Source organism: Trachinotus anak, unplaced genomic scaffold, assembly GCF_046630095.1.
Source record: "Trachinotus anak isolate AG129_WGS33_773 ecotype Australia unplaced genomic scaffold, CSIRO_AGI_Tana_v1 ptg000002l, whole genome shotgun sequence".
Taxonomy (NCBI): Eukaryota; Metazoa; Chordata; class Actinopteri; order Carangiformes; family Carangidae; genus Trachinotus; species Trachinotus anak.
In genome coordinates this window covers 7,493,439-7,513,189 of record NW_027273853.1, presented here as the reverse complement: position 1 = coordinate 7,513,189, position 19,751 = coordinate 7,493,439, and the positions used below count along the sequence as shown (strand labels likewise).

Genomic DNA, 19,751 nt, shown 5'->3' with positions numbered 1-19,751 from the left:
TTGCAATATTAGACACACGCCCACCAAAATGAAACACAAGAGCATGTAAGGAACAATAACATTGATATCCATTAATAATTAATTCACATTCACAAACAGGCACTGAGTTTTTTGACCCACCTAAGTTCTCTATTTCAAAGCCCCTGAGGTCCAAACTCTGAAGTCAGTAAGGCACAAATGAAACAGAATCACTGTCCATTCAATAAAACACATAAAAGGACTTTTGTTTTAATGTATTAGAGCTATAGGAAATTATGAATGAACACACAGGGTTACTAGACATTACTAGGGGTTTTTGGAAGTGGGCAGCGGTTGAGTGAATTGTGCGTCAACACCATGCAAGAGTTGTTTTTCTATGAGAGGCTGCTGGCATCTCTCAGACGGCCTGATCCCATTTGACTAATGAGATTAGAGGTGAACTGTTTTTAACCCCTCCTCACCAATCTAAAAATCTGAATATGCACAAGCTGGTGTGCACACACACACACACACAAACCTCCCTCTAACAACCCAGCATCCAGCTACACTGACTGCCTGTATTTACAAGACTATAAAAGCGTGAAGGGAGATCCGAGTTCCCTGTTTTCCAACGGGCCACCCGCTGATGAAACAAATCCAGGCGTACTGAGCAGGACTGAGCAGGGATGAGATGCAGAGCTAGCAGACAGCATGAAGGCCCATTAGATTACTGCTCACAAAGTGGATGGTTCATCTGAAGCTGGTAAAGCTCCACGGCAGTCGCCTGGGTGGGAGCCAAGTCTAATTAAGATGAGAGGAAGTGAGTGATCCTAAGCTGAGCATAAGTCCATTTCCTAAGAGCCGGTGTGAGCAGATGAGTCTGTGTCTCAAGTTGGGAGGGTGGCCAAAAGGTGGGAGGGCGACAGTCTGTCATTCAGTTGAATCATCTGTTTGTGTCTGATATTCCAGCCAATAAACACATCCTTCACTACAGTCAGACTTATTATTGCTCTGGATCTGTTATTTACTCACTAACTGGTGATGTGTTTATCACAGTGCGTCTTGTCAGTGTGTGAGATCTGGCGGATCATTAAGTTGCCGGATTCAAGAAACTTTTTATCACTTGTTTGTTGTGTGATAATAAAAGCACCATGTTGCTGCAGCAACAGCAGAAAAAGGGGATGTTTGCATGTAGGTTACTCCTGAAATTAAGTAAAGCACATGAGTAATAAAGTTTCACCCAAGGAAATTTTTGTGGAGTTAGACAAGCTTGAGTGGCCTCACCCTTGGCTATAGTGTTTTAAATTTGAAAATTCAATTTCAAGATCTTGAAGCATCTTGAATTAAAAAAAATAATGTAATCATCACATCTTTACTGTCCACTTTAGAATAAAAGCATAAAACACCACCCCATCCGACACTGCCAAAAGAAATCAAAAACCGAACCGAAGAAACAAATAAATGTACATTTTGTGATACTAAGCCAGAATCAGTTGCACATTTATGTTATCATTGCATCTTCTCAACTAGGTTTTGGACAAATACACAGGATTGTGTGTTCATTAAATAAAACAGTGCATCCAACTGTAACAAAATCTGAATGCAAACATAACTCACTGTGCTTTATTGTAATTTTTAAAGGGTCAATTTCACATATTTCACATAAAGCTTCTTCCCCTTTAGGATGATGTCTCAATTTTTCTTAATGCATAAAAAAAAACCATTCCTGAACCATTTTCAATAAGGAACATCCAGAATTGTCAGATTCAACTGGAATCAATCGGCAGTCGATGCAAACCGAACGACAAACCCCCAAAATTAGCAGTTCTGTGGTCCTGTGGTATCTTAGACCACCAGACCTCAGAAGATCAGGTTGCACTTGCATCTCAAATCTCCTTCCTCCCCCTCTACAGTTACATTTAGGCCCATGAAACTCAATACACAATAAACCATGAGAGGAAGTGCAGTGGACAGAAATACTGCTACTGCCGAGCTTTAAGGCACTATCATTATCAAAATCCAGGCTATGCCTTAAGGAGGCATTGGAAGGGCCCTCAAGTCAATAACCCCCTGAGACAAAATGAAGACACTCAGTCCAGCCTCCGTATCCACAAGTTCACTGCCACCAGTGTGGAATATCTGCAAAGTCTGCACAGTCTATATGTAAACCCAGCGATTACACACTGACCTTCTTCTTGCAGAAATACACTGACAGCACAGCAAACACATGTAACTGCCCCTGACACACACACACACAAACATCATCTCCTAAATCTATATCAGAGCGTTTTATTTTTTTTTTTAGAACATTGACCTTGGCCAAGGGTCAGCATGCCATGTTGTATGTTTACATAGAGTACACAACATTCACCAGAATCTCATACTTTGACCTCAATATTCCTGTATTCCAAACAGAGATAAGCAGCGCTTGAAGATGGAGGCTGATGTAAGGCATTAAAGAAAGACTATGTTTTGTTTCTGGGTGTTAACAGATGTTCTTAGTCACACACACAAGACTGACAGAGTCTAGGTTTGTGTTTGTCAGACTCTAAGCATGAGGAATGACTGCTGTAAAACTAGGGTTTCTTTTAGTGTCAAAATAAATAGAACAGTAAGGAAGATTCACTTATTAAAGGTCCTATTCCTGCATTACATGGCAATGTTTGATATTACATGGTAATAATTATTATTTTGACATCTTGGATTATTTTTGACTCTTATATGTTCAGGTGTATCTGCACAGATGAGCAGACTGTCAGTGACCTCCATAGGTTTTTGCAGGTTGGAAATCACATGATCAGGTGGGTCTTTCCTCCTGATTATGTGACTCATGTCTGCACCAAAAGGGTTGAGTGGGTTCAGCCGCTGCCTGATACCACTGTAGCGCTACAAAGTCTACAGACACACACAGAGATCATGTTCTGTGGCTGAGCTGTAGATCTTGTCTGTTTCTACGGAGAATACAAATGGTTTAAATTTCGAAATGGGTTTATTCTGCAGAACAAACACACACACACACACACACACACACACACACACACACACGCCTGGAGTAGTCTTGAGTTAGTGATTTGCCTCAACATGCAACTTAACACCCAACTGTGGTGTCAGGTTGCCTTACTTGTACTAATTATGTGCGTACGTGCCTGTTCAATCTTTCTTGGCGTCTGCACAAATGTGGTGCTCGATTAAGCAGTGTGTATTTACAAGTAACAAGAACCATGACATCTATGTGTGTGTGTGTGTGTGTATGTGTGTGCTGAGTTTTAAGCATTGCCCAGACCTGCCCTGCCCTGTACGACTCACCGTTGTGGGACATGCCCACTGACAGGCACTTCTGAAAGCGGCAGTATTGGCACTTGTTGCGGTTCTTTTTTTGGATCTTGCAGCGTCGCACACACTTGTCGTATTCCAGCTTCAGACGGATGGTCCGCCGAAAAAAACCCTAGAGGAACGAGAGGAGGGGGGGGGGGGGCATGAAAAATGTGAACACTGCTCACATGAAGCAAAGATGTGATTGCTGTTAATATGAAATGTAACAGCGTCTAGTAAATATTATGCAACCAGTTTCAGGATCCAGAAAAAAAAATATTGACCAACTCTTTATTAAGAAAGAAGCCGTTAGAGAAGCAGCTATTTACTCCCCTGTGAATGGTGCATGACAATATCAGATGCACAGTTTCACCATTAGTCTGTCCTCGCTTACACAACCTTGACAAAAAAGACACATTTAACTCTGGCGAGGAAGAGATGGACCGAGTGGCATACTTGCGGTTGGCTGGAGGGAAGAAACATGGCCTGGGGAATTGCTTAATAACATATTTATCCAAAACTGTCACCCTGTGTGCCAAAATACATATATTTATACAGACCCACACGCAGTCTGACACACACACAAAGGGTCATAAAATACAACATTACATAGAGTTACACAGACATGCTACTACCACGTGAGCACATGTTAAGTAATTCTGACCGACTCTCACCCACTAACCCCCAGCCTCACACATGCACATAAAACATTGTGACATGAAGCCAGGACAGAATTAGAGTTCCACATGGACTTCATGCCAACTCCGCTTGTGTCCACTGTCGTAAAGGATAAGTGTGTTTACATCACAGAGGTCAGTCTCCTCCTGTTACTGTCTCATGACCAAATAACATGCAGATGAGTGGGTGTTTGTACAATTCGCGACAGTCCTGATGAAGCACGTTAACTGGGTTATCAAGTGTTAATAAACAACATTTACCAATGACTAAGACTATTTAGTCTATTTTTTAACTTTAACTCTGATTGTGGCTAATTTAGTCATGAATGTTCAATGCTGTGAAGTAACAGCCGAATTTCCCCTTTTCTTTTCCATCATTCCCACTCACTTATACTGGCTCATATTTGAACAGTACACCTGCTAAATTACTCATCTGATATATTTCAACTTCAGGAGGTTGACCACAAGGGCTGCAAAGGAGACATTGGTAGTGTCCTCGAAATCTAGGCAAAAGAAGACTTCAGTGTTTCTGACTTTGGAGCGTTTGAAAAGCCTTTCCGATGGACACTGCTGCAAGTCCGATCAAGAAACGTTGACTTCACTTTATCCAGCTAATGTTGCAAGAGGGGCTTTGCTGTTACCCTTTGGCACTTCATAGGTTACATCTAGATAGATGTGCCTTTAATGAGTCCCTCCTAAAAGCTAAACAAATGCACCTTGACTTTTGTGATAACCTGTTGTTTTACAGCCTGAAAACCTCACCTTGCACAGGTCACATAACACTGACTCTGCCCTGTGGACTGACCAAGGCTTTCGTTTAGTTGATATAACTCTGCATTGATACATGAATGTGCAATGTTCGCAGCTATATGAATATTGAGACATAATCGTTCTGCTGCTGCACACACTTCCACTCTGATGGGAATATTTATGACATGATGGAGTTTATGTATCACTTCCTGATATTCATACTCCCACTGCTGCTCTGGCTCACACATTCAGCTGAACTATGGATTTACAGGGCTTAGGAAAGTCTCTCACTTCAGGAGCCCACCTTTCCTTCAGTGTTTTCCCTTCATTGACAAAAAAATTATACACCAATCAGCCATAACATTATGACCACTGACAGGTGAAGTGAATAACACTGATTATCTCATTACAATGGCACCTGGCAGTGGGTGGGATCTATTAGGCAGCAAGTGGCCATTTTGTCCTTGAAATTGATGTGTTGGAAGCAGAAAAAATGGGACTTTGACAAAGGCCAAATTGTGATGGCTACATGACAGGCTCAGAGCATCTCCAAAACTGCAGCTCTTGTGGGATGTTCCCAGTCTGCAGTGGTCAGGACCTACCAAAAGTGGTCTGAGGAAGGAAAACTGGTAAACTGGCGACAGGGTCATAGGCGGCCAAGGCTCATTGATGCACGTGGGTAGTGAAGGCTGGCCCATGTTGTCTGACCCAATAGAAGAGCCACTGTAGCTCAAATTGCTGAAAAAGTTAATGCTGCTTCCTATAGAAAGGTGTCAGAACACACAGTGCATCTCAGTTTGTTGCGTATGGGGCTGCGTAGCTGCAGACGGGTCAGGGTGCCCACACTGTCTACTGCCAAAAGCACCGACAATGGGCATGTGAGCATCAGAACTGGACCACGGAGCAATGGAAGAAGGTGGCCTGGTCTGATGAATCACGTTTTCTTTTACATTATGTCGACGGTCAGGTGCATTTGCGTGCTGACCTGAGGAAGACATGGCACCAGGATGCACTATGGGAAGAAGGCAAGCCCGCGGAGGCAATGTAATGTTTTGGGCAATGTTCTGCTGGGAAACCTTGGGTCCTGCCACTCATGTGGATATTATTTTTGACGTGTACCGCCTACCTAAACATTGTTACTGACCAAGTACAGCCCTTCATGGAAACAGTATTCCCTGACGGCAGTGGCCTCTTTCAGCAGGATAATGCGCCCTGACACACTGCAAAAATGGTTCAAGAATGGTTTGAGGAACACAACAACAAGTTTGAGGTGTTGACTTGGCCTCCAAATTCTCCAGATCTCAATCCAATTGAGCATCAGTGGGATGTGCTGGAAAAACAAGTCCGATCCACGGAGGCCCCACCTCGCAACTTACAGGACTTAAAGGATCTGCTACTGACGGCTTGGTGCCAGATACCACAGCAGACCTTTAGAGGTCTAGTGGAGTCCATGCCTGGACAGGTCAGGGCTGTTTTGGCGGCAAAAGGGGGACCTACTCAATATTAGGTGGGTGGTCATAATGTTATGGGTGATCAGTGTATGAAAGAACACGGACCACTAACACGCCAGCACAGTCTCTGAAACACATACACAAACCCCTCAAGTGACACTATCTTTGTCCTTTACTGGCTCTTAAAAAACAGCCTTGGGTTGTTCTTCAACATGACTGGTAAACAATTAACTGAAGGATTATTGGGCGACCACATGTGAAGGCTGAGCCTGGGATTTCTGATGCTTTTAGGAGTTATCATTAGTCACAAGACACACGGCCTCTGGATTTCTGGCCTGGCACGTCCTACTTTCTTCGGTGTTATACTCCCAAATGTGATTTACGGTGTTGAAACCGGTTAATGTGTAGTCAGAATACTGTGATTCTTGGCTTGTCTGTGCCTCAGTGTGGGTGACTTTGGAAGGATTAGAGAGAGGGGAGTAGTAAGTGAAACACATTGTTAGGTTGAGAAGACGGGAGAGACCAGTTAAGGTAAAGGCATGATAACCTGGTGACAGGTATAATCCTCACAGTAATGTCCTTTACCTACATACTCTTTTGCTCAGTCACCAGTCCTTACATTGCTCCAGCGCTCTCCACTGTCTCACCTGAAATCTAAAGACACAACTACTGGTTCGACCGGATCGTTTGTGTGTGTAATCTTCGTCTCACCTTGCAGCCCTCACAGGCGTGTACTCCGTAGTGGTAGCCCGAGGCGCGGTCAGCACACACTCGACACTCCAGGTTGAGCGATGAGGAGGAAGATGAGAACTCCTCCTGGCCCATTGCCATCCCGTAAACAACCGATGAAGGGCTGGACGCTGGTGTCAGGGCATCTACAGGACACAAGCAAACGGTTGGTTAAACCTGTCACTGCACTATTCCCACAACTAATGCCCACATCCTAAGGTAAGTGTTACTGTATATTTTTCTTATTCACAACAAATCCCATGAGAAGATCAAAACCAGAAATGCATTGATCCTATTGATAGCTTATTCCTCCACCATAGACTTCCATTGTTTTTCAAGGACAATACATCAGTGAGCAACATCGCCCTGGATGATGAGTTCCTTCAGTCCCACAAGCTGCTGTAAATTCTCTGTGGTAATACTCAAATTTGATTTTGTTCACCCCCATTTGAGCAACATTTGACATTTTACAAAACAACACAAAAAACCCACTTTTTCTACTGTTGTGCACAACAAGGTCGATCCAGGAAAAAAGAAATTGCTCTTGAGCATCTCAGCAGCTGTTTCTGTGAAAAGGCTCATTTGTATGCTCTGACTTTCACCAGCTAGTCCGGCCTCTCTGATGTTCACAGCATTGCCGTCTGCATCTGCACATTCAATTAGATGAGACAATGGCTTTTAATGGCCCCACATACACACAGTGTAATTATATCTGATTTGAAAGTGGGCTTACACTCACTGAAGCTTCAATACATCTGCACTGAAGTCAGTATGTATAATTTCCATTGGTGCTGCAGTCCTAATTATCCTCATGATCCTGTATTTAGAGAATGTGCACACTGAAACTGTGTACATAAAACTGCTTGAAGTGCCCTTTAATTACTGATGTTGCTCACAAACTTACAGAGATATAGATCAGAACTAACTGGACACCGCATTTCCTGTAGACTGAAGAGATCATCATCCTTCAAATAAAGCACTTGTCAAACAGTGCCTGAAACTTGTTGTGACTTGTTGATTTTTTTTTTGGTCTGGTCAGGTGCGCAGATTAAAGCTCTCTTTTTTCCATTTTTCACATCAACTAATTGCATAATTTTTTGAGTGCAACACAATGAGGCCTTTGATGTAAGTGTGCAGCGGTTATGTGATTCATCGCACCTCACCCATCCCTATGACGGCAGCCTTTTTGCCGTGCCGTCTGGTGTGACCATTCAGAACAGGGTCATCGTCACCACAATCAGTTAACAAATTGGGTCATTATTTTGAGAGAACTGAAGGCAAATAACAAGCTGCAGTCATGGCTGCCTTTATGAATGCCTCTCTACTGTGAAGTCTCATCTCCCTGCGGCAAAGAACGAGTGGAATTAAAGCACAGTTTGACCTCTTTGCCCCAAGAAAAACTTCTTTTTCCATCACAGCAGCTATTTATTCAGAGATATTAGCATGCAGTGTTGGGAGTAGTATTACTGATCTTCCTCATGGAAAACAGGTCACGAGGTTTGCCACAGGTTGCCAACAGTTTTCTATTTTCACCTTGTGAGGGGAACATGGCCGATAGGGCTTGCTTGATGAACAAATAGCAAAGATGAAATGCAACTAAACAGTGGCACTAAGTCAAGCCACATGAGTTTGGTAAGAGAAGCCAGAACGGGGATAAGCAGCGTTGGCAGTGGACCTGGAGCTGTGGCAAGTGCACATGTTTCAACTGAGTGTGGATAAGAAAAGCACGTCAGTGTTTCTCCTGCTCCTGTCTCTCACTGTTAGCATTTGTAAACACCTATAAATCCTAAACACCCACTGACTGACTTTTCCATGACACCATCAAATGTTTCCGTGATGCCTTCTCCCGACTCTTCCCTCTCTTTTCTCCTTTCTTTGTCTCCCTCATTCACACCCTCCATTATTCCATTAAAAGTCTATCTTTATAGACTATTCACTGCTTGTTCACTTGTTGCATAATTTGGTAGTAGCATAAATTTCCCAGATGCCCATGTGACTTCTATTCAGGAGGAAACACAGCGGCAAAGTGGATGTTTCCTGAGAGGTGGTGCATGGTGGCTGAGGAATGTGTGAATTCCTCATTGGATATGGAGCGAAGAGGAGGACTGAGGGAGGACAGAGAGGTAAAACAAGTAGGTAGATAAGGGAAGAAAGAAAAGGAAAAACAAGGAGGAAACACAGAAAGAAATGGGGAAGAAAATGCATCAAGACACTCAGTAAGTTGGAGACAGAGAAGGACAAATCAATCAAGATCAAGAGACTATTGCCCGGAGGCACGAAAAAGTAGGTCAGTCAGGCAATCTGAGTAAAAAGGAGGCTGTCAAAGGTGGTTAAGTAAGCCAGTGTGTGTCCTCTCTGAACATTCAGACGGTGCAAATTAGGGATTAAGAGGCTAAACTGAGGGACCCCTGTTCTGATAACAACACACAGGCGATTACACCGAGCCACTGGGGATTCTTTAAAACTGTGAAATGTCCCCCACATTGTCATCTCTCCATATTATTAATGACCTTGAGAGACACTTCCATTCAATGACATTAAGACCCTTTTCACCTAGCACAGTGGAACCTTCGGAGCCATTGCTGGACGACTGGTATTCAGGGACATCAAAGGAGCTGAGGGCATCGTTGTCAATGGACTGGGAGATGTCCTGGAGCTCCTCCATGCCGCCCATGAAGTCGTCATCGGCGCACAGGGGGCTGTCCAGTAACGAGTCCTCCAGGGGAGAAGGGGGATGGTAGTGGCTCTCCATGTCGACCATTGCGGTGGAGGAGCAGGCTGCTGGCACTCTCACTCATCAGACTAGAGACAGAGGACAGAGGGAGGGTGGGGGGGGGGGCAAAAACACAGAGGTCAAAGAGGTGGTATGGAAACTCAGGCAGGCAGATAGAGGGAGACAAGATAATAATCCATCTCTAAAGTCACCTCTGTCTTAAATTCTGCCGATCTGTGAGTCTGCACTTTGTTACAGCAGGGCTTGGTGCTGAAGGCTAATGTAAGCTTGCTAATATCGCAATGTTTAGCAGGTATAATGTTCATCATGTTTAGCGTTAGCATGCTAACATTTTCTAATAAAGTACATGCCATTAGGCTTAAACATATTCTGTCATAAACTGAAAATGTATGGCAAAGCTTAAAGTATTGGACAAATCAAAACTGTGAACTGATAATAGCACTAAATGCAAAGTCAGCTAAATTTTATCTTTAATATGTGAACGTTTTGTTGCTAGAAGTTAGGGGATCACCAAAACAGTTCTGAGCTATCCTCTGGGCACCATGAACGTCTGCTCAAAATGTCTTGCCGATCCATCCATCAGTTGCTGAAATATTTCAGTTTAGACTAAAGTGGTAGACTGCCATAACACTAACTCATAACATCATCATCAACATCAACGCCACAGAGTAATACTACCATCTGTCAGCACACATCATTAAACACAACACTGGCTCATACGTTAAGGCCTAATTAGTAGTGCTGATGCAACAAGTGGCCATCCACACAAGCAGGTGATGCACGTTGCTATAGTGGGTCAGCAGGCAATGAAGGAATGAGGGACATGGAGTATCTTATGACACAACACACTCCACTCCTCTGAGCTATTCACTCCAAATACAGTAACCTTATCCTCACAAGCCGCATAGTGCTGCAGAAAGGGAAAGACAGAGGACAGAGAGAGGCACAGAGACATGTGGAGGAATGAATGTAGGTCAATGGGCTGGCTCAGGCTGCGCTGTGATATGAAGGCTGGGTCGGGGGTTGGCTAGAGGAGACATGAGAGACTCGGCTTGTACAGTAGATGGGTGAAATTTTGCTGAATTGCAACTGGGAGGAGCTGTGAGCTACACATGAAAGTGCACTAAGAGGTGGGTTTGCCTTCTTGGCTTAGCTTAAGACTGGCAAAGGGAATGGACCCTATATCACATATCCAGACTTCATACATCCGCATGTAAAGTGGGTCAATCTTCGGTAAGCCCTTTCCATCAGGCCCCACTAAGAACATCAAAGGGTGGGGGGTGGCTATACAGCTATAAGATAGCAGCTGCTGGTTGTTCTCAGCCTTTACATGTCCTTAACTTACCCCGCACTGTGTAAGGTACAGTAGACTATTTTAGAAGAGAGGCTGACTGCATGCTCAAAAAGTTTCTGCCCTCACTGCTCCCTGTGAGTCTATTTAAAGGGTCTAATGACAGAAGTGAATGGTATTCCACTGAAGCGGGTATGCAAAGTACAGATCATTGGCAAGAGGTTTTGCCTTGAGTGCAGGTGGCAAATAAGATAGATAACTGTGATTCTGTGTGTTATGTAATTGTTAATAATACGTAGTCGTAGACTTTTGAAAAGCTGATGTGTAATGTGATGGTGCCTTGCTCATTAGAAAATGCATAAATACAAATATTTTAGGGTTACATCCATTGGGAGAAACAGCACAGTAAGTGCACGGCAGCATTACAAGCAGTATTGTTTTAAACAAACAGTCAACTCAGTGAAATTTCTGCAAGCAGAGAAAACTAAATTTTATCTTCAAGATTCACATCCCTGAGAAACTAAACTGAATGTGATAGTGAAGTCCCACCCATTAAAAACACCACCGTGAAGAAAAAGGCAAAGAGAAGCCTGGCACGTGAACAGGCAGCTTTGCTGAGCTACTCACTCTACAATACGTTTGTAATTCTGAATGAGAGCAGTGTTAGCTGTGCTCGGATAAAGCAAACCTGTTTAGCATTCAGCCCCCAGCTCCTGACCCTCAGGTCTCTCTTTAGAGGACATCCTGTTTCATCCACTCACTTCACTCAGCACTGTCTCATTATAATACTACCTCAAGGCAAAAATAAAGAAGCTTTCTTGGCTACTGTTTGACTAACATCCGCTCTGTCTATTCAGATAACACTCACATTAACCCAGCCGAGTTATTATCTAGTGGTAAGATCAGATGAATTTGTGCTTGTGAACCACTAAAGAACTTTATTTTCCTGAGATCATTATTAACTTTCAATACATTTTTGCAGACACAGTCCAGACCTGGATCAGTCTAAGGTGGACGACACAATATATCAAGGCTTTATGTCAACACACACCAAGTGTGACGTTCTATTTAAATAACATACATGACACAGGTTCCTTTCTGAACTCATGACCCCACCACCAGCAACTATGAAGTGGTGGGCCAAGCTAACCTCATGTTGCCACCAACATACAACACGAGAATGTAAACACGCAGAGCCGCTTAGCTGCAGACTGCAGAGGTCTGCCGAGAGAGGACTGAGACATAGAGACACTGGAGGGTGGAGAGGAACGTCACTTAAGCTACATTACAGAGTCATTACCAGCAACGTATGAGACAGAGAGAGCAAGAGAGGCAGAGAGAGAAAGAAAACAGGGTTCCTACGGTAACAGCAAACCTTTTGTCCCACAGGTCAAGACCTCTCTTGTGCTCGCTCAACCAAGCCTGCGGAGGGCACTGCGCACGCTGAGTGGAAGATGAGCAAGGTCATATGTGTTTGTGTGCATGTTAGGGTTGGCGGTAGGGTCCAAAAAGAGGAGGATGGGGGTTTACGCTGACAAAAGACCACTAACCAAGAGCCGCCAAGGTCGCCATGACAATGTCATGGCAATGCTGACACATGGCTCACACTTTGACATCAGCAGTGGAGGGAGGTCTGCAGGCACGGTGAAGACAGCTACAACCTACTACCGCTGGAATTCAATCTCTCATCAGAATCAATAAATCCCATTACTGTAAAAATAGGTTAAAATGTGCGTTGGCAAGTCTGCACCAGTGATCACAGAGCCGGATGTATGAGCGGAGCATAAATAATCCATACAGTTCGACGGACCTCTGCACAGCATGGCCACCCAGCCCCCCACATTACGCTCATCCATCGCCGTCAAGACCCACATTAGACCAGCAGGCCATGAAGCAGCTACTAAGCTCTGGCTGAGGCAGATAAATATGCTCTGAATGTGACCCAGGCATGTGAGCAACCCCCTGCTCACCCGACAGGAAACCACACAGATAAGTTAGTTTACATGAGATCCTCAAATAAGTGATCTACAAGTCACCTGCACTGTTAAGTTGACAGTGGCAGTAGTGACATCCATCACTTAAGAAGTATAGTACTTGAAGAGGATCATGTTATCTGATCCTGTTGCAGTATACATCCACGCAGATGGGTATCTGTGTGGCTGCAGCTGATTGCTGGGTAGGTCTAATCACTCAGTCTCCATGACTAACTGTTGTCTCTGAGGCGACCAATCAAGCTTTATGCTTTCCAAATCCAACAAAGATAAAGGACAACAAAACAGCAAAGAGTGTGATGACAGGAAAACACAGATAAAACTGGAAGCAGACCAAGACATTAGGGCTTGTCTCATGGAAGGGTGGAAAACAACATGACTAAAACGATTACAGGAGATTATGGCTTGGCAACAAAGACACAGAAACAAGATAAATTGCTCATGTGCTATTTGTTTGTTGTGTCATAATAAAACCAGCATTACTACCCATCTACAAATGAATGTTACCAGGCATAGGTAATAAAAATGAAAACCCAATAATAACTAATGTAAACAAAACACTCCCACCCTACCTTCCTCATCCAAAAACTCAAAGCCATCCATGCAACTTTGATCCCTGACAACATGAACTCCAGCTCAATCCAAGAGTTTGTGTGACGATTGAGAGTGTTTGTGAGAGAGAGCGGACCACAGGTTAATGTTTAATCCACGCATCCTGTGGTCTGAGTGTCCACAGGCCTGTGACAGGAAGTGGCCCAGAGGCCATTATGGTGGTCTTAGAGTGGGAATATGGGCTGATGGGGCTGTCCCGCCTGCTCTGCCTGTCCATTTGTTTGAAGAGTTCACTCGATGAGCTCAGCCTGGACCGTGCCCGCAGTGTAAACACTCGAGTGAACCCTTATCACTCTGGGCTGATACGCTGGCCGGCGCCCTCTTATCATTATGGAGATTGGCCAAAGTACAGGCCGGTGGAAGTGATTGACATTGGACTTCTGCTGTCGTCTGTGACAGATGAGCCGTATGATCGCTGACAGTTCAATCACCCTGTTATCATGTCACTTCACCTAATACGTCGGGGTTAGTGACAGTTAAATGTAAAGCATAAAGCAAATTTTGGCTGCTATTTTTAGATCTGAAGGTCTGTATCCGTGTCTTTGCAAACATTAGTTTTCCTGACTAATTTAACATCTTTGATGACCCATTTCAAGTTTTTTTTTTTTTTTTTTTTTTTTTTTTACACAGCTTTTCCATAAATCCACTGGTTTCAAAATTTCTATACAGCGTGAAGCTTGAACGTTGGCTGTCAGCACGCTGAACACCCACCGCTGCACTGAGTTGAGAAATAAAAACATTAAGTTGCATAAACCTCCAGTGGACTCCGACCTCTGCATTGACAGCGTGTTCAGTGTCAAAATAATAATTAAATGTCCACACATGTTCACAAGAGAGAAGAGCGTATACAGTCTGACCATAAAACGCTGCAGGAGGTGCAATGTGACAGTGTATCACGTTACCTCAGAATGTCTACAGTGACCTGACCCCTCACTCAGGCTGTTAAAAGCACAGCGTTACGTGGCAGAAAGTGTGTGGTGTGTGTGTGTGTGTTTGTGTGTCATGGAGTCAAAAAACCATGAAAAATTGTGGTGAAGTCATAACATGAAGAAATAATCATTAGCTGTGATTGTCAGTTTTGGGGAAACGAGTATCAACATGTGTCAAAAATCTGAATATAGACAAATGGTCCTGGTTGTGTTTACTTCATGGCACACAGACTCCTGGTTGTCATGACCTCTTATAAAACAAAATGTTACCTCGTAACTCTTTGGCATCTTAACTATTTTTGCCTCAGGTTTAGGCATTTGACAGCTTTCTAATTACAAGCATTTCTTTGGACATTTCTAAAGTATGTTTAACTAGACCAATTGTCATTGTCTCCAAATGTTTTCTTCCTCATAACGTTGCAAGGCATGAGCTATTTCTGGCTGTTTACTTGCCTGATAAATTGAGCATTTTATACTAGCAAGTATTAGTTCCCCATAATCTGTTCAACACATCTGGTCTTTGTTTGGCTCATAGGAACATAACAAAGGCAGAGACAGAACATGGATTGTGGTAATGATATACTAGTAATAATATCATAGTGTATTTTTTTTTCTGCCTTGGATGGAGTCTGATGTGGCAGCAACAGTGAGGTCATGTGGAGAAATGCCACAGCTGCTGTGTAACCTTGACCCGGAGTACAGCCACAGCTTAACCAGCTACCCCAGTGTGTTAGATGTAGATACAGCTGAACCAACGGCAGGCTCAACCCTCTCTGTTTCCAGCTGCTGAAATCACCAAAAACCGAACGACAATGTCCTTAAGCAACATCTCTGTTCTGTGCCAAACGCTGGCTGCCTGGCTGCCACTTTGTACTTATTTAGAAATCAGTCACAAGGATCAAGCAGGCCACCATTTCAAAACCTCTCTGCAGCTCATCCCAACTGTAAATTTCACAGTGGGGAAACTTCAGCAATGTTTTCCAGCTGCGTTTATCACTTGACAGACGTGGGGCTGGAGATAGCAAGCGGCACTTGCATATGTCAAAGTGGAGCAACAACTATCATAAAGCCTTTATGAGCCAACTGTATGAGTCACCTTAACTTACACTTTTTTATGATCTATGAAATCATTGTGCTGGGTTTACTGTGTGTATTAAATGTTACTGATTCTCCCTCTTTGCATACTCATGTGGTGATGATAGACTGTATATAAAGATGGACGTAGCCTCTGTGACGTCATCCATAGGATTATGAAGAGTGGTTTTGAAGCTCAGAGTGGGCTGTTCCACCGTTGCCATCTTGGCAGTGCCTGATTCCGCATAACTCCTGGCTAATCCAAAACCGGGCAAAGAGGTGGGGCGTGTGTGGAGCCGAGACTTCAGTGCATGCCGGTTTGTGGTGAGGATACGCTCACCCACCTGTTACTCAAACTGGCATGCTCTCAATTATGCATAGATTTAAGCCTTAATAAAATGTAGGCAAGTAAGTTTTCATGAAGGGGGAAATTAGCTGTGGAGACCAAAACTGATTTTTGTACGAGGCTGTAAACATGTTTATTTCTGCTGTAAATTTGGGTATTTTAACATGGGCGTCTATGGAGATTGACTCACTTTTGGAGCCAGCCTCCAGTGGTTATTTAAGGGACTAAAGTTCCTGGCACTTAGTGTGCTAGTTTCAATACTGTACAAAAATATTAAGAGATTTCAGTATTGAGTTTTTTCTGTTCAATATGAAACACATGGCTTTGACTATATAATGGAGGAAATCAAATTCGTATGCTCAGACATTTCTAGGTTTGAATATTATGTGCAGTACAAGTTTGTTCTACACATACGAGCACACATCCTCCTCCAGAAATAAAAATACTGCATGTGTGATCAGCACAATGTACATATCATGGCTAGTGCCAAAGAGAAGGGAATGTTCAAGTGAGTCTGTGCTTCTGCACCAGCTGCTCCGTCCCCTGAGGCGCTGCCAAGATACAATACCTTCACCCGCTGGCAACACGGGGACACAAGGATGGCAGTCAAAGCTCTCAGTCTGTGAACTTTGACTCACAACTTTAAATGAGATGCTGCCAAGAAATATGAAATATTTTGCATGCTTTGTATAGATTTAGGAGGACAGTACACGTGCTACAACATTACAGGAGGGATTTAAATGCCCAGAGGATTTAAATAGTACATTTATTATGTGCAAAAATCACTCTGGGAGAAATCTTATCATACTACCGTTTATGGGTAAAATTATTGAACTGATCAGTGGAAAACTGATCAACAACAATTGTGCACAATGTAAGGATCTATTAAGACACCTTAAGATACCAAACTTTTGCTGGTGCCAGCTTCATATTATAGTCAACTGAATATCTTTGGGTTTGGATTGGACTGATCACAAACATTTTATCAACAATTTAAAATAAAAAAAAAGTCACATCTTCATCATCTTAGCCCAAAACAATCTTTGCACTGAGGCATGCTGAAGAATTTCCCCAAACTGTTCTGAGAGAGTTTTATGCATTACTGAAAAACAATGGAGTGAAGAGTGCCAGAGAGCAGAAATCACCAAAACTGAGATGAGAACAGCATGAGGCCGGGGAGCATTTCTCCTTCCCTCTGACAGCTGTGTGTATCTTGTTTCATTTTCCAGCATGACAGTGGAATTGTGAGTTCCCCCTTTCTGGCTGCCAAAGCAGCCTACGTGTTTGTGGGGAGGCATGGAGCACACAGGCCTGGTGACAGAACAACACTAATTTGCTACTGAAGTAGGATCTCTGAGTACGGCAAAAGACAAAGCCAAAAAAAAAAAAGGCCAAAATGTTCTTTTGGCTTCCTACATGCAGCAAGTTAACAGCAGCTGCAATCAGAAGATGTTGTAGTTTGATGTCCAAGATGTTACCTTCTGTTATATAACAATATTCTGAATTTCCCCAAGGGATTAATAAAGTATTTTATCTATCTATCTATCTATCTATCTATCATGTATAATTGCATGCTATATTATATCATTTGAATCAACACACCCAATTAAACTATGCAGCTGATTTACATTGGTATGGTCCTTCTGACTATGTTTGCTTCTCAGTGAGTTCCTGTAGAACTGAAAGAGTCAGTTTATTAGCAGAAATAGCAACCTTCATCCAAAACAATCTTTGCCCCACCTCGACCTTTGGCATGGTCATCTGACAAGTTAATAAGCACTGTCAATTTCCATACTAGTGTCAAAGACCTCTCTATCACCAACTCAAGCTACAATGACATGATAGGAATACGTTTGTTGTAATATAATACCAATGTAAAATGAGGCCATAAAAGATAGTGGTTTGTTATAATAGAATTAAAAAGGGGAAGTAGACAAGGGACAGGTCATTGATGAGGATTCCTAAAGGCTGTGGCTCACGTGGAATGAGGATCAGGCACAATTGCCTGAATTTCAAGCTGACAAAAAGTGTAAATCGTCCAAGAGTGGGTTGATCTTAAACAAACAGGAGACTGAAGAGATGAGACGCTCACACAAACAGACCAGAAACACAGGACTGCACGAGACAAAGAGGTTTCAAAAGACATTCTTTCAAGAGACCAGTCAAATCCTCCTGTCAAGTCCTGTCATGGTTTAACATACAAATTCAGCTTATATACACTGCAGCCCACCCCGATCATTACCACAGACAATCTCCTGTCCAGAGCTGCTTACTGTAAGTCCGGCTGGAGGGCCCCAATCCTATTCACCAGAGGCTCAAAGGGGAATAGACCTGGCTCTGATGAAGGTCAAACCTGGCTGACAGAGGACACAAGTTGCAAAACAAACAGACCATAGAAATGTAGGTATGGCCGTTGTTCTGCTACAACCACATTTGGACTGAAAATAGCACTGCTTAAAAAAAAACAACAAAAAAACTCTATGTTGGTGTGGGTGTGTTACTACAGGTACAAGTGAGAAGGTGAAATTTGATCCAGGAAGTTCAGTTTAAATAATGAGTTTGAAGGCTTATCAGACATCAAAACACTGGTCAGCTGTTGATAATATGAAGAGGGATTTTACAACTATGGAAAGTTATCATAGCGGTGATCATTTGACTGCCCGTCTCGATGACTGGGAAGAAAACAAATACACTGTTTCGGGTCCAACATCATCTACAGACGTGTCTGCATGTGTGTTGCTGCATTGCGGTGTTGAAAAGTTTAACTTTTAGCCCTCTAAGAACTCTTGTGCTGCTAACTCAGTGGCTCAGATAAGTAAATAAGGAGATGGCGGTGTGTGAGTGCTATTTTTGGTCTGAATGCTGCCTCAAGGCGTCAAACAAAATGCTTGTTGGATCCTCAAACAGTGTCTGAAACACCTCCTAATGCACCTTACACATGTCACAGTTTTTATCTCCTGCTTCACTGTACTGTATTTTGGCAGCCTTCTCAGTCCACCTTTGAGTGTAGCCATCTGGATCAGCCATAAACACATTTGCTTTTAAATGTATTTGGAAGACACTTTATGTGAACTAGTTTGTTTCAAGCACCCCCCAACCTACAGTCCCCCAGTACAAGACCTAGCACCTGAAGTGGCTTATTTCTCTGGGGTTGCTCTCACAGGTGAGAGAGGACAGAGGCGCCCTGGAACCTGCAAAGTCGATAGCCAGGCAGTGGTGGCATTCAGCGTCTAAGAGGTGAAAGAAGCCCTCTGGAATTGCATTTCCTTCAAGCACACATAACAAATGCTGGATGGACCCAAGGCCGTGACTTGTCTGACTAATTCTCTTCAAACTATGCCCAGCGCTAACATTGCTCTTCTGCCATGTGTGGAAAAATAGGTCAGTGGAACTATGTTCTTGTCGCTAAACATACTTCCAATAGACCTCTTCATAGGCCCACGACAGAGACAAATGATAAACTCTTGAGACTGTTCAGCTGGGGAGAAACCTGAAAGTCCTGTTTGTGGAGCCGAAAACTCTGCCGCTCACTCTGTTCTTGTTTCTGTCTTTTGTGCAGGGCTGCACGACATGCAGAAAAAACATATTGCGATTTTTTTGGCAGATCTTGTGACTGCGATATGCGATACGATTTCAGTTGGAATGATTGTTTTTCATTTCATTTTCACTATAAAGAAAATTTTAAATTATGATGAGTGGGGGTGGGGTTACAAGTTGGTAGATAATAATATAAAATAATCAATAATATCCACACATAAATCAGCACAAAATTAACAAAGAAGAAATAAGAGCTCACATATCCTCCCTTCCGCCCCTTCCCACCCCACCCACCCTGGACCTTATGTACACGGAAAACAGTTACATGAATGATTTTATTATTGTAATCTATTGTTTTCC

General features: G+C 43.1%; 1 protein-coding gene across 2 annotated transcripts in view; it reads right to left on the bottom strand.

The window, feature by feature from the left end:
- pparab (peroxisome proliferator-activated receptor alpha b) overlaps window positions 1-19,751 on the bottom strand; it is a 29,743-nt gene that overhangs the window by 7,413 nt on the left and 2,579 nt on the right. The window contains exons 1-4 of one of the 2 annotated variants that reach the window (XM_071493297.1): window positions 13,466-14,091; window positions 9,431-9,679; window positions 6,860-7,023; window positions 3,265-3,403 (exon numbers count right to left, since the gene is read on the bottom strand). In XM_071493297.1, the coding sequence (XP_071349398.1) occupies window positions 3,265-3,403; window positions 6,860-7,023; window positions 9,431-9,638 (511 nt within the window). In that variant the 5' untranslated portion in view covers window positions 9,639-9,679; window positions 13,466-14,091. Of the gene's footprint in view, window positions 1-3,264; window positions 3,404-6,859; window positions 7,024-9,430; window positions 9,680-13,465; window positions 14,092-19,751 lie in introns of those variants that run through there. The other variant, XM_071493288.1, reaches the window with a different exon arrangement.